This window comes from Belonocnema kinseyi, chromosome 9 (genome assembly GCF_010883055.1).
Source record: "Belonocnema kinseyi isolate 2016_QV_RU_SX_M_011 chromosome 9, B_treatae_v1, whole genome shotgun sequence".
In the NCBI taxonomy this organism is placed as follows: Eukaryota; Metazoa; Arthropoda; class Insecta; order Hymenoptera; family Cynipidae; genus Belonocnema; species Belonocnema kinseyi.
The window spans coordinates 28,153,136-28,165,553 of record NC_046665.1 but is presented as its reverse complement, the minus strand read 5'-3'; the positions used below and the strand labels follow the sequence as shown (position 1 = coordinate 28,165,553).

General features: G+C 33.3%; 1 protein-coding gene across 5 annotated transcripts in view; it reads left to right on the top strand.

Moving 5' to 3' along the window:
* The window catches only part of LOC117179461 (nose resistant to fluoxetine protein 6-like), an 824,251-nt gene that overhangs the window by 249,312 nt on the left and 562,521 nt on the right, over positions 1-12,418 (top strand). For all 5 annotated transcript variants that reach the window (XM_033371296.1, XM_033371298.1, XM_033371297.1 and 2 more), the window contains one exon: positions 4,241-4,411. In XM_033371296.1, coding sequence (XP_033227187.1) covers positions 4,241-4,411 — 171 coding nt within the window. The remainder of the gene's footprint in view (positions 1-4,240; positions 4,412-12,418) is intronic.

Here is a 12,418-nt window from a genome sequence, read left to right as displayed (position 1 = left end):
TCCAATTTAGTAATTAAATTTTTTTAAGTTTTTAGTTTATCAATGGATCAATTGCAGGTTTTCTACTTTACTTGGATAATATTTGATAATACATTTAAAAATTGATGTACTCACAAAATTGCCAAAGCTTTTTTCGCCGCGAAATTTCATTAAATTAAATTGAAGAGAAATGGGTATTTCCACCTGTCAGTTGCTTTTTTCGCCGAATAGAATGTAAACTTTAACAGCGGGAAATTTTACATGCAAGAAAATTTAACTTTAGTTTTTTCTTTGTTACTGTATCCTTCTTTCGTTCAATAATTTGCATGCACTATTTTAAAAATATAATTCAAAGTGATACTCCAACCTAATATTGGTCGTACATTTATAACGCAATGGTTTTAGGTTCTGAGTGGAGGATTTTGTCGCCAGAAAAATTAGATTGATTTAGTCAGCAGTTATTAAGAGTTTCTTTTGTTATAAACGTGAAATCTTTCGGTTGAGAATTGACGAAAATCTGTATTACATTTTAACATTAGTGCATAAAAATATTACATTAATAAGATCTTTAGTTGTATCCGTGCTAAGTTAATTACCAAAAACAGAAAGAAAAATTACTTCAGCCCTAAGAGCAGTCAATTCCGTTGAAAAAACATCTGCTGTCTGAATGCCTTCTGAATCGTAAAGTAATGAAATCCGTGTTCATTAATGAACTCTAATACTATTATAATATACCCCCCCCCCTATAACCAAATATACCTGACTTACAGAGTACGCCTTAATACTCTTTTTTTTAATTAAATGTTGTTTTTACACTATATTAAGGAATATCAAGAGAATAAGTGATACACTGACCAAAATTACTTTGACCCCGAATTCTGAAAGAGCGGAAAATTTTACGTCCGAATACATCTGGACCTGTTTGTCCAACCGACCTCTGTAGGTCGTTTGGAGGTCATCTAGAGGTCAAATCCTTCTTTCAATCTTTTAGGTGATTTTTTTAGCTAGAAACGGGTCTCCAAACAGTAGACTTTTATGTTTTTGGGGTCTCTGATCACGATCCCGGTGTCCATATCACCCCATTACGTCTAGGTCAAGGTCAAATGAAGGTCAAACATCTTAATTCGATTGATGCAAATGTTTTGACCCCGGATTCTATAAGAGCGGAAAATTTTACGTCCGAATACCTCTTAACCTTTTGGTAAAACCGACCTCTAAAGGTCATTTGGAGGTCATATAGAGGTCAAATCCTTCTTTTGATCTCTCAGCTGATGAGTTAGGTATGAACGGGTCTCGAACCAGTGGACCTTTATGTTTTTGGGGTTGCTGATCACGATCGTGGTGGATGTGATTTCATGAAATGGTAGGTTCAGAGTCTAAAATCAGAAATTGAATGAGTTATTGTTTAAACCTACACGGATCCTGCGGGGGAAAAATGTGCCCTACGCGAAATTCAATTAATTCTCCTGAGCAAATATCTCTAATTTTTGGTGCAGACCCTAACCATAATTCAGCTCGACTTTTTCTAAAATTTCTATCTTTATTTAAATGAAACCATCTTATTGTGCATCAGAAAACAAAGAGATTGACCTATTATATATTCAAATTATTTATAACGATAAGCATTCTGCCTGCGCTTATGATATTCCTCATTTTTTAAAATTTTCTGACTTCGCATATTCAAATAAATATACTTTTTGAAAGGAACCTAATTATAAGCTGCACCAACTTGAAGTACAATTTGTTCTCTTCAAAATGGCGTTTGAAATTTCAAAATTAGTTAATTAGAAAAGAAATGGCATGATTTTTTCCAAAAAATGTCAAAAACACGACTTTTCTCGATTTTTATTTGTTTAAACATTTTCTTCAACATTTTAAATTCATTGAAACGGGATGTTATATACACCAATCTCTCCGACATTAAAAAAATAAAGAGAATGGTGTACCCTAACATCTGATGTCGATGAAAGGAAAAGATTGTGCACAAGGAATCCAAATGGAGGACATTTGTTACCCACAGGAGCCGAGGAGGGCAAAAAATGTATAGAATCCGTCTAGAACTAATTTCAAGCTTGAGTGTTTACGTTCAACCGACTTTAAATTTCAGACCATGGGCCTATGATTTTACGAAATCACATTCAATTGTTAAGCATTTTCACCATAAGGGATAACCTTACCTACCTTTGAAAACCTTTGACCAACAGGATCATTCTCCAGGTCAAACAGAGGCCAAGATTTATTACTTACGTAATATGGTATAAGAAGGGTCATCGTGAACCGACATTATTTGTGCCTGCTCCCAGGGCACTTCCACGTGGTGACGGTGGGCAACGTGTCACCAGCGAAGTCCCTGGGGGAAGGCGTTCAAGCCATCATGGCAGGCACAAGAAAAAGTAGCCGTACGATACAGGGACTCGGAAACCCATTATCGGCAATTGGTCAGGGTGAGCAAGCGGGCCCACAATCGTCGTCATCATGCGACGGCAGCTATAACTTGGTGAAAAACTTGGCCCTTTTAGAGTCTAATGCTAAGAGTTTATCAACAACCAGTGGGATGGACAATTTTTGGACTCCAAAAATATTATGCGTCACTTGCTCCCTGCGAATCACGGAAAAGAAGAAACAGATATTTGTTTCTCCTACGATCGGGCGGGAGCCAAAAGATCATGACACTGATTGCTATTTCTGCTTGACAAATACATTTGGGTGCAATAGAAAGAATAATTCTACAATATTATATGCATCTGTTCAATCTACGACTCATCCTGTGTTAATCTGCATTGAACAGGTCAAAAGTGAACATCAGATATTTACTGACGAAGTCTCTTTTGAAACAGAAACTAATGATGCAGATAGAAGAATTTCATTTGAAGAATTCGAAGAGCAACAAAATGGCGAGCTAAATGAATCGCACAAATCAGAAGATGGTAGCTTCTAGATTAAAAGAGAAGAATTTTTTAGCTCGAGGTACTCGAGTGAGTTTTTATCGTGATCGAGATCGCTCATTCCGGAAATTTTTATCTAAAGCAAAGGGTTTGGTTTATTGCAATGATGTTGAAGAAACGATAAATTAGTATAGAAGGTTTCAATATGTAGCTAGTGACTGGCGACTATTTATTAATTCATCAGTGGGGAGTTTGAAAACTGTCTTACGTCACCATTACATATCGAACTCGGCTTATTTAAACAGCTTATCAAAGCAATAGGGGTATCGGAAAGCGATGCTTTCATGTATATGTTCGAGAAATTTTCCAATATTTCTTAAATGAAAATCAATGAAGGTGTTTTCGATGGCTTCAAATAAGGGAACTGATGAATGATGATGAATTCGAAATTTCTCCATTCCCACATTAATTACTTCCCTGAAAAACTGGAGGACTTCAGTGAGGAGCAGGGTGAGAGATTTCACAAAAACTTGAAACACTTTGAGAGAAGATATCAAAGTGTTTGGGATGTGAGCATGATGTCAGACTACTGTTGGTCTTTGAAAAGAGACACATCAAATGTACACAAAAGAAAATCCCTTTGCCAAAAACCCTTGCGAAATGAGCGGAATCAGCACAGATGCACACAAACATGCACACAGGCACACATAGCCGTACACGGATCCACACAAAGACTCAGATTGTACCCACATACGCAAATAGACACACACACACACACAAACGGGCCCACGTAAGTTAACACAGATCTACTTGCAGACACCGGGATGGTGATCAGCGACCCCAAAAATATAAATGTCCTCTGTTTCGAGACCTGTTTTTAACTGAGAAATCAGCCGAAAGATTAAAAGAAGGATTTGACCTCTGGATGACCTCCAAACGACATTCAGAGGTCGATTCGATAAACAAGTCAAGAGGTATTCAGACGTAAAATTTTCCGCTCTTTCAGAATCCGTGGTCAAAAAAATTTCATCAATTGAATTAAGGTGTTTGACCTTCATTTGACCTTGATCTAGACGTGATGGGGTCATATAGACACCGGGATCGTGATCAGCGACCCCAGAAACATAAAGGTCAACTAGGCTGAAAGATGCTCCACCTCAATTTCATCTTGTCGCCCTGTGTAATGCTTTAGAAATCGTTGTGCCCACAAAGAAGTTAGTTTACGGAAAAAGCTTTAATTTAATCAGCGATAGACTAATGAACTAGAGAGAAAAAACATACTCAAGATGCAAATGAGGAATATTAAAACGTCATAACTTGGTATATGTTAAATAATCAACAAGTGTATTTTCAAATATTCATTAATAAATTTACAGATGTTTGGATCAGATGTTTGTTGGCCTTCAGTCCAGTGATAAATGGTGGAAAAATTGTTAATACTGACCCAGCTACTCAGAACAGTCTAACTTGTCTTCATGGTCTCAGAGTATTCTCTTTGGGTTGGGTCGTCATGGTCCATACATATCTTCAAGTTTTTTCCATTGCAGGTGAGAGGATATGGTAATCAATATTAAAATCCTTATGAAACCCTCTATATAATAGTTAACTTAATTTGCCACTTTATCTTAATTAATTTCCTACTATCAGACAAAACATTTGGCATTATTTCTCAAGTGCACACACTGAAAATTCAGGTTTTTCTGACCTAAGTCAAACTTTTCAATGCACTGTGCTATTGGATACTAATTTATGGACAAAATTTAACTATAGATAATTATTAAATGAGCAGCACGGGGTGAATTTTTTGGATCTTCATGGATATCATCTCGCTCGGAAGTTATCAACTCTTCTAATGGTGATTAAAATGTTTCAACTCGCACAGTCTCGATAATTTTTTAATCCATTTACATTGATCATAAGAATTTAAAAAAATAAATATTTGACATTCGAAAATGAAAGTCAAAAGTCAAAAATTGAAAAAACGCAGACTGCATTCTAACTCAAGATTCCTACCTTACCGACATCGAGAAGCTCCCACCTGTGGTGGTTCTTGTCCGCGCTAAATTTCCTGGAAAAAAATGGTTCATGTCCATGATAAGCTTCGAGAGCATTCTCAAAGGGTCCTGATGACATCGCGATCGCGCAATAGTCTGGAACCAAATTCATGTCAACAGGTTCAAGTTTATTGACAGAAAAACAAGGATGATTTAGTGCTTCCTGATATATAATGCATTCGTTACATGCGCAAAAGATGCAAGTGTAAAGGTGGCATTTGACATGAGGAGTTACGCATGGCATCCTGTTTTTGACTAATTATTTGATTCATTGCTTCCTCATAGATGACACTTTAACTCAAAATCCCTTCATGTGAAAAACATTCTTCTTTAGTCTAGAATGTTCCAGAAAATTAAAATTTTTTTAAGTCAATCGGATTTTTCAACCAAGAAAGGTATCTAAATCATAATAAAGTATTCCTTATGGTAGATCGAATACTCAGCGATTCTTGTCGCTTTATTCTGGTATCAAATAAAGTGCGAGCTTGAAATAGAAATAACAGCCCCACGCGTTTCAACTCGCAGAAGCATTCATGCATCAGCAGTCTAAGGCTGCACACATTTCGTTAGACTCTGCTTTCATTCTCTGCAGATCACTTATTTTTACAGCTGGCAAAAGTTCGCTTTCGTAGTCAAACAAAAAAATTTCATGTTCATTTTTTTGTCATATGCTAGATCTGTCAATCTCTCGATGAGGTATATGCAACAAGATACTACAAACAATTTTGAGACTCGAGAGAGAGAAATATTAGACAGCTATATATAACGCTATATATAACGCCTGTTGACTGCTACTTCCAGGCGATGTGTTAGAAGTGTAGCAGTCAACAGGCGTTATACGTCTTAAATTTTTTTTAACTTTTTGCCGTTGCAAAAAAACTATTACGATTATTCCGTGACCTTCTATAGGGAATTATAACGTAGAATCCGAATTTAAGCCATTTAAAAGTTGATTTTGCTGTTTTTTCGAGTTTTTAAAAAAGGAACCGAATGGGGACCCAATCGGGTCTTTACGGGTACTTTGTAGAGTTTCCATTCGGTTTCTTCGGTCCGCCAGGGATGGCAGATAATGTTTATTACAAGCTTGAAAACAATTTTCCGTCACAGGTATTTTACTTTTCAATGATTTGCAGCGTTTTTATTCTCCTTTAGATCAACAATAGCTAGGGGATTGACTGTGACTTGATGGGGCTTGTGCCACCTGTAGGCACAAGTTTTTTCGAATCTGAAGAAAAATATTTACTTTTATGTGGAATCCCGCGAATATGCATGGAAATGTATGAAAAAAATGTCAGACATTAGAGTGTATAGGCCCGAAACCTGGATTGCAAATGGTAAACTCGCAAAGTGATATTTACCGAATATGAAGGTGTAAAAATCTGCGATTCAAACATGCTATACATCTCTCAAAAACATACATTTCAATAATTTTTTCCGTTTATATGTGGACGGAATACTTACAATCATTTTTTTAACCCCATTTTTCATTTAATCTTATTTCAAAGTTAATAATTTAAAATTCAAGTGAGTGCACAAGATGAAAATTATAATTTTGATCGAAAGAAGTCAGTAATTGCTTTAGTGAGCCTTTCTAACATTGTTAACTAGAAAACTGCTAATTCATTTAGTAAAGGTTATTGTTCAAAATTAATAACACTTTTTAATCAGCAGTTTATATAAAGTACTTATTATTCATATTAAGGGAGTATGTATCTAGCTCGGTTTCAAGTTATCGGCAAAGCTACACTTTTGAATCGACTTTAACGTTCCCATTCTTACTGCAATTATTACCTTATTTTCAGGAATATGTTTTTCACTGTCTTCCAATTATATGAAGAAACCAAATTCTAGTAATTAAAATTGTATCCAGTCGTCGTTTTAAATGTTAGGTTTCGTAATCGCCATGAATCTCTTGTCAATGAAAGGATAGTTCGTTCCGCATAGTTCGAAACGCTACGACGTATCTGGCTATACTGTCGTGTGCACTTTAAACTTTCTATTATTATTGAAAATATTAACCGATGTTCATGAATCTTGTTTTCACTTTCTTCCAATTATATGAGTAAGCGTACTCTGTTAATTAAAATTGAATCAATCCATGCTTTCATACTTTAGGTATTTGTAACTGACCTGCATCTCATAACAATCAAAGGGTCATGATTTACGAGCATCTCGACGCGCCGTTTGACGCGCCCTAGGGTGCCTGCCTGGCACCCTAGGGTGATTTTATGCATTTTTTGTAAGTAGAAATAATTATTTAAGGATCAGACAAATAATAATTTATTTAACATATATTCAGCGATATTCACTCGAATTTGTATTGAAAAATATTTAAAATTGCATTAGTTATATACATTAATGTAATGACGTAATAAAAAAATGATCCCTCCTTGTGGCAACGATATAGCAGTAAAAAATCATTTGAACGTAAAAAACCAAAATTTTTATTAATCTGTACAACAATCGCTATCGGTGTACGTGGCAGTTTTTTTTATTCTATTTTTTTTAGAAAATGGCGCTGGTTTGAAAAATTAGTTAATTTTTTCACACTCCCTTTTTTCAAGGGCTTGAATTCATATTAATTTTATGAATTTTGAAAAACGGCCACGTATAACCTTAGCCATTATAAGTACAAAAATTTCAACAACAAAAATGAAAATCGGTTCATAAGTTTTCAAGAAAAACATGCATGCGAGATTACATCATTTTGATACATTTCTTTTAGTATTTCAGAAATTTCTATTCGTTTAAACAATTGTAATTTGCTCAATTCGTTTGTTTGTATTGACTAAATAGGGTACTACATGACTGTATAGTGTATACAAAGAATAGTTCAACCAGCTTATAACTGTTTAAACAAATATAGCTTGTATTTTCTGAGTTTAACATAATATTCAATGATTTCGAGGACTAGTAAATTCTGCTAAAATCTTTACGTTATTGTTTATGCAATAAATTATTATTTTTCATTTAAATTTCCGTCAAATTAAGTATGAATGTTTTACACCAAGAAAACAACAACGTCAACAACAAACAGAAAACAACATCAACAAAAACTTGCTTAGGATAAAAATTTACAAAAATTGGACATCTCTGCTACACTTTTTCGAAATTTTGAAAATAAACAGTAAATAATTGTTTAAATAATTACATAATGTTTTTAGAACAATTTTCTACTCCAAACAATGACAAAAACAATTACATTTCAATCAGAAAATACGATTCATTTGTACATTTTTTGGGATTAAATAATTGTTTAAATAATTTTCATTTGCTTAAACGATTGGAAATTGTTTTTTAAATCATGGCAAATTCCGTACTATACCGATTTAGAAATTTCCAATTCATGGCGCATGATATTTTTCAGGATTTTTGACGTGGAATCTGAGAAGAGAGAAGAAACTTATATCCATCATTTGTACGGGCCATATTTCTAACTACCTTGCATTTGCTTCTGTCTTTCGATAAATACCACACTAGTCACAATTTCCAATGGTGAAGCAAATGCAAATTATTTAAAAAAATTATTTAATCCCAAAAAATGTAGAAAAGAATCATATTTTCTGATTTAAATGTAATTGTTTGACATTGTTTGGAGTAGAAAATTGTTCTAAAACGATTATGTAATTACTTTAACAGTTATTTATTGTTTATTTTCAAAATGTCTAAAAAGTGAGGCAGAGATGTCCACTTTTTCTAAATTGTTATCCTAAGCAACTTTTTGTTGACGTTGTTTTCTGTATTTTTTAAAAAGTAATTATTTAAACCAGTTATATTTGCTTAAACAATTAAAAGGTGGTTCATCTATTCTTTGTATACACTATACAGTATTGTCATACACTATTTAGTTATTGTAAACAAACTGACTGAGCAAATTACGATTAATGTTTTTAGAAAAATATACTACTCCGAACAATGACAAACCATTACATTTCAATCAGAAAATACGATTACTTCTTATATTTTTTGGTATTAAATTATGGAATAAATAATTTATATTTCTGTAATCAATTGAACATTGTTTAAAAAGTAATGAGAAATACTCATATTGTCCACTAGTAATTATTTGTATGAAAAAGACGACGGATATTTGCTAATAATTAACAATAATGAACGTAAAAATGTAGTTTTATATTTTTGGGTCATATTTGGGACACTGTGTGTGTGAGGGGGAGGGAGCGGGCGGGTTCGAAATAAAATTTATTAGTATGGATTTCTTTCGTAACCAATACATCTTGTAAATCGATTGGAAATATATTAGTAATTTTTATTTAATTTTAACATAGTATAAACTGTACACATTGTGCCATTTAATTTTATAATTCTATGGCTAGGTCCCCACCTCAGAAGAGTAGGCTCCTCCGCCTTCTGTGAATAATATTTTAATTTTTCGAATGAAAAACAATGAATTTGAACCACAAGATATGAATCTTGAAGAAAAAATTGAATCAATTCTGACCAAGAGCACATTCATTGGGACGCAAGCAGTTGTATTCGAAACAAATAAAGATTCAACAGAAAAGATAGGAAAAATATGATTGTCTATGATTAGAGAGTTTTCAATTTAAAATTGTCACCATGAAATGAAAATAATGATATGAAAATAAAAAAAAATGAAATGAAATGAATAAATGAATGAAATTAAGAAGAAAATGAAAATAAAATAAATGGAAATTCCATATTTTTCCGATTCAACAGTTTCCAATTCTGGGCGCAGCACCTTTTTTCAGTATTTCTTGTCGTACAATCGGAGAAGAGAGAAAAAAGGTATATCCAGAAATTTAACGGATTAACCGACTTTCTTCCATCTTTTTTTAATCGTCTCGCCGTTATGTCATAAACCGAATGCAGAATATTAAAATTAAATTTCTTATTATTTGATAATTTTTAAGTTGTTTAAACTAACAGAAATCTCTAACAATAGACAAGTTGAGTGAGGCATGACAGGCCCAGTTTCATAGCGAGGCAGAGCCTCGAGTACTATGTTCACCATGAGTACACTCATGGTGGCGGTTTGCTACTTCCCAGGAACAAAAAATGCATCAATTTTCAATTAATTGGCATAAAACAAGAACCAGGCCATTTTTCGAAAAAAGCTATCTGGTCAGTCCTGTATTTAGGCATTAATATTCTGTGGTTGAAATGTGAAATCATAATATTCAGAATTGTAGGAGAAAAGCTTGTCAGAGTAATACATTGGCTAATTTTGAAGCCTGAGGAAGCGCCTTAAGGTGCTTCAAACGGCTGTCAAATTCGCATGGGGAAAACTAAATCTACACGTTTGAGCTGTTGAACGCCATATTTTAATCACATAATCTAAAGGCAATTATACCGAACCGTTCAGCTCGCTTTTCCTGAAAATGTTCTGGTCGTTGTTGTTTTCTGTAATTGAAAGTGGAGATTATTTTTTCTCACTCAAAACTGGCGCGTTGTGTACCCTGTGCAGTAAACAAGGGTATAGCAGAGGCGTGGTTCAAGAATTTTGAAAATTGACATATCAAAAGCAGGTTTCTACGATCCAGTAAATAAGTATAATATAATTTTTTTCGTTTCTTCACACAATTTTCGCTATAGAATGACTGTATTCGTACGTGCATTCATTATCAATTGGCGAATTACCAAAATAAATGTATTACAACTTTCATTTTCTGAGCCCCTTACGGGGGGGGGGGGTAAGGGGAGGGGGCCCTTTCCGCCCGTAATCGCCCCAAACATGACCCAAAAATATAAAATAAACATTTTCACGTATTACTCTTAATTGTTAGCAATTTCTGTCGTCGTTTTCATACAAACAATTATCACTGGAAAATTTGAATATTTTCCATTACTTTTTAAGCAATGTTTAATTGTTTAAATAAATCTAAATTATTTCAAACAATTCTTTTTCTCCAAAAATTGTAAGAATAATCCATTTTCTCATTGCGTAGTAATAGTCGGTAACTGCTTAAATTATTACATCTTGTTTTAAAAACTATATAATTATTTAAATAATTAATCCTTGTCTATTTACAAAATTTCTAAAATTTGAGCCAATGATGTTCTATTTTTCTCAAATTTGTCTCCTGAACTACTTTTTCTTGAATAGTTACATAATTTTGATACATTTCTTCTAATTTTTAGCATATCTCTATTTCTGTAAGCAATTTTTATTTGCTCTAGCAGTTTTTTTCAATAACTTAAAAAAATGGAAGTAAGATAGAACACGCCCAATTATTTTTCTGATTATACAGTTATACAAAAATGTATTAACAATTTGTTAATTGCTTAAACAAATATAATTTATTTTAAAAAATTATTTTTCCAAAACATATTTTTTAAATCGTATCAAGCATTTCAAATACGATATTACTGTAATATATATTTCAGCAGTAACAATTACTACTGTTAAATGTTTAGTAATTGTTTAATCTCGCAGGTAATTTTCGTTCTTCATTCATTCTGATGTAAAATCAGAATCCATAAAATCCATAAAAAACTAAAAATATTTTTGAGGTTAAATGTGATGAAAAATTATATACTCTGATGTTATAGACAAATACGATGTGCATATGCAGGTTCATTCATATCGATCAGCTGATGCTGCTCATAGCACAGTTGTTATATTGCGGCGAATGAGTCAAGCGATAAGTGCGGTTGTCACTAAACATTAGAGCTATTTCACATTACGTGCTATTGAAAATTAACACGAAATATTGTTGCCAATCCCAAGAACGGGCCATGCCAAGCGCGACACTTACCAAGCTCGCGCGGTTGTTATCATTAGCACGAGCGGCTCGTGTGAATTCACGAGCGGGCAGTGTCTTGGCAACTGTGGCTAGTAATCTGAAAAAAAAAATTAATTTTAACACTAATCGCTCGTGCTTGAGTTTTTCCGTGCAATAAACCCACTTGCTTTGAAATATTTTTTCTGGTGATTTATATATCGAAGCTTCAGCTTATTATCAAATAAAGAGCAATATATCAATTTTAAATATTTTCTTGTAGTTCAAATTGAATAAAAAGTATTTTAATGTCAATATTTCTTATATATTATTGTTGCAACATATTGCAAATATATTCCAATTAATATATATCACACAATATATGGTGAAATAGTCGAAAAATTCACAGTGAAAAAGTGCCATATTTTAGATGGTTTATAATAATTCAAATAATAAAAACATTACTTCAGTTAACTTTGCACAATTAGTAACATTGATCAATAATCATCTGAATAATGAAAACATAAGACAAGCCAATTTGAATTTGAAGAAAAAATGGAAAGTTACGAAAATATAAAACGTTTGAAACCGAAGAGCATGAAGCAATTATTGGACAAAGAAATTCAGCAATTCATCACGGCGAATTCATATTTTTTCGCGATTTAGAATCTCGACATCTCTCCTTCAAGAAAACGGATCAGAATTGTGGGTCCGGATGCAATAAGGGCACATAAAATTTTTTCGTGCGAAAACGAAGTCCCCTGGAGGCTTTAGAAAAAATTTTCGAATTTTAATTTTC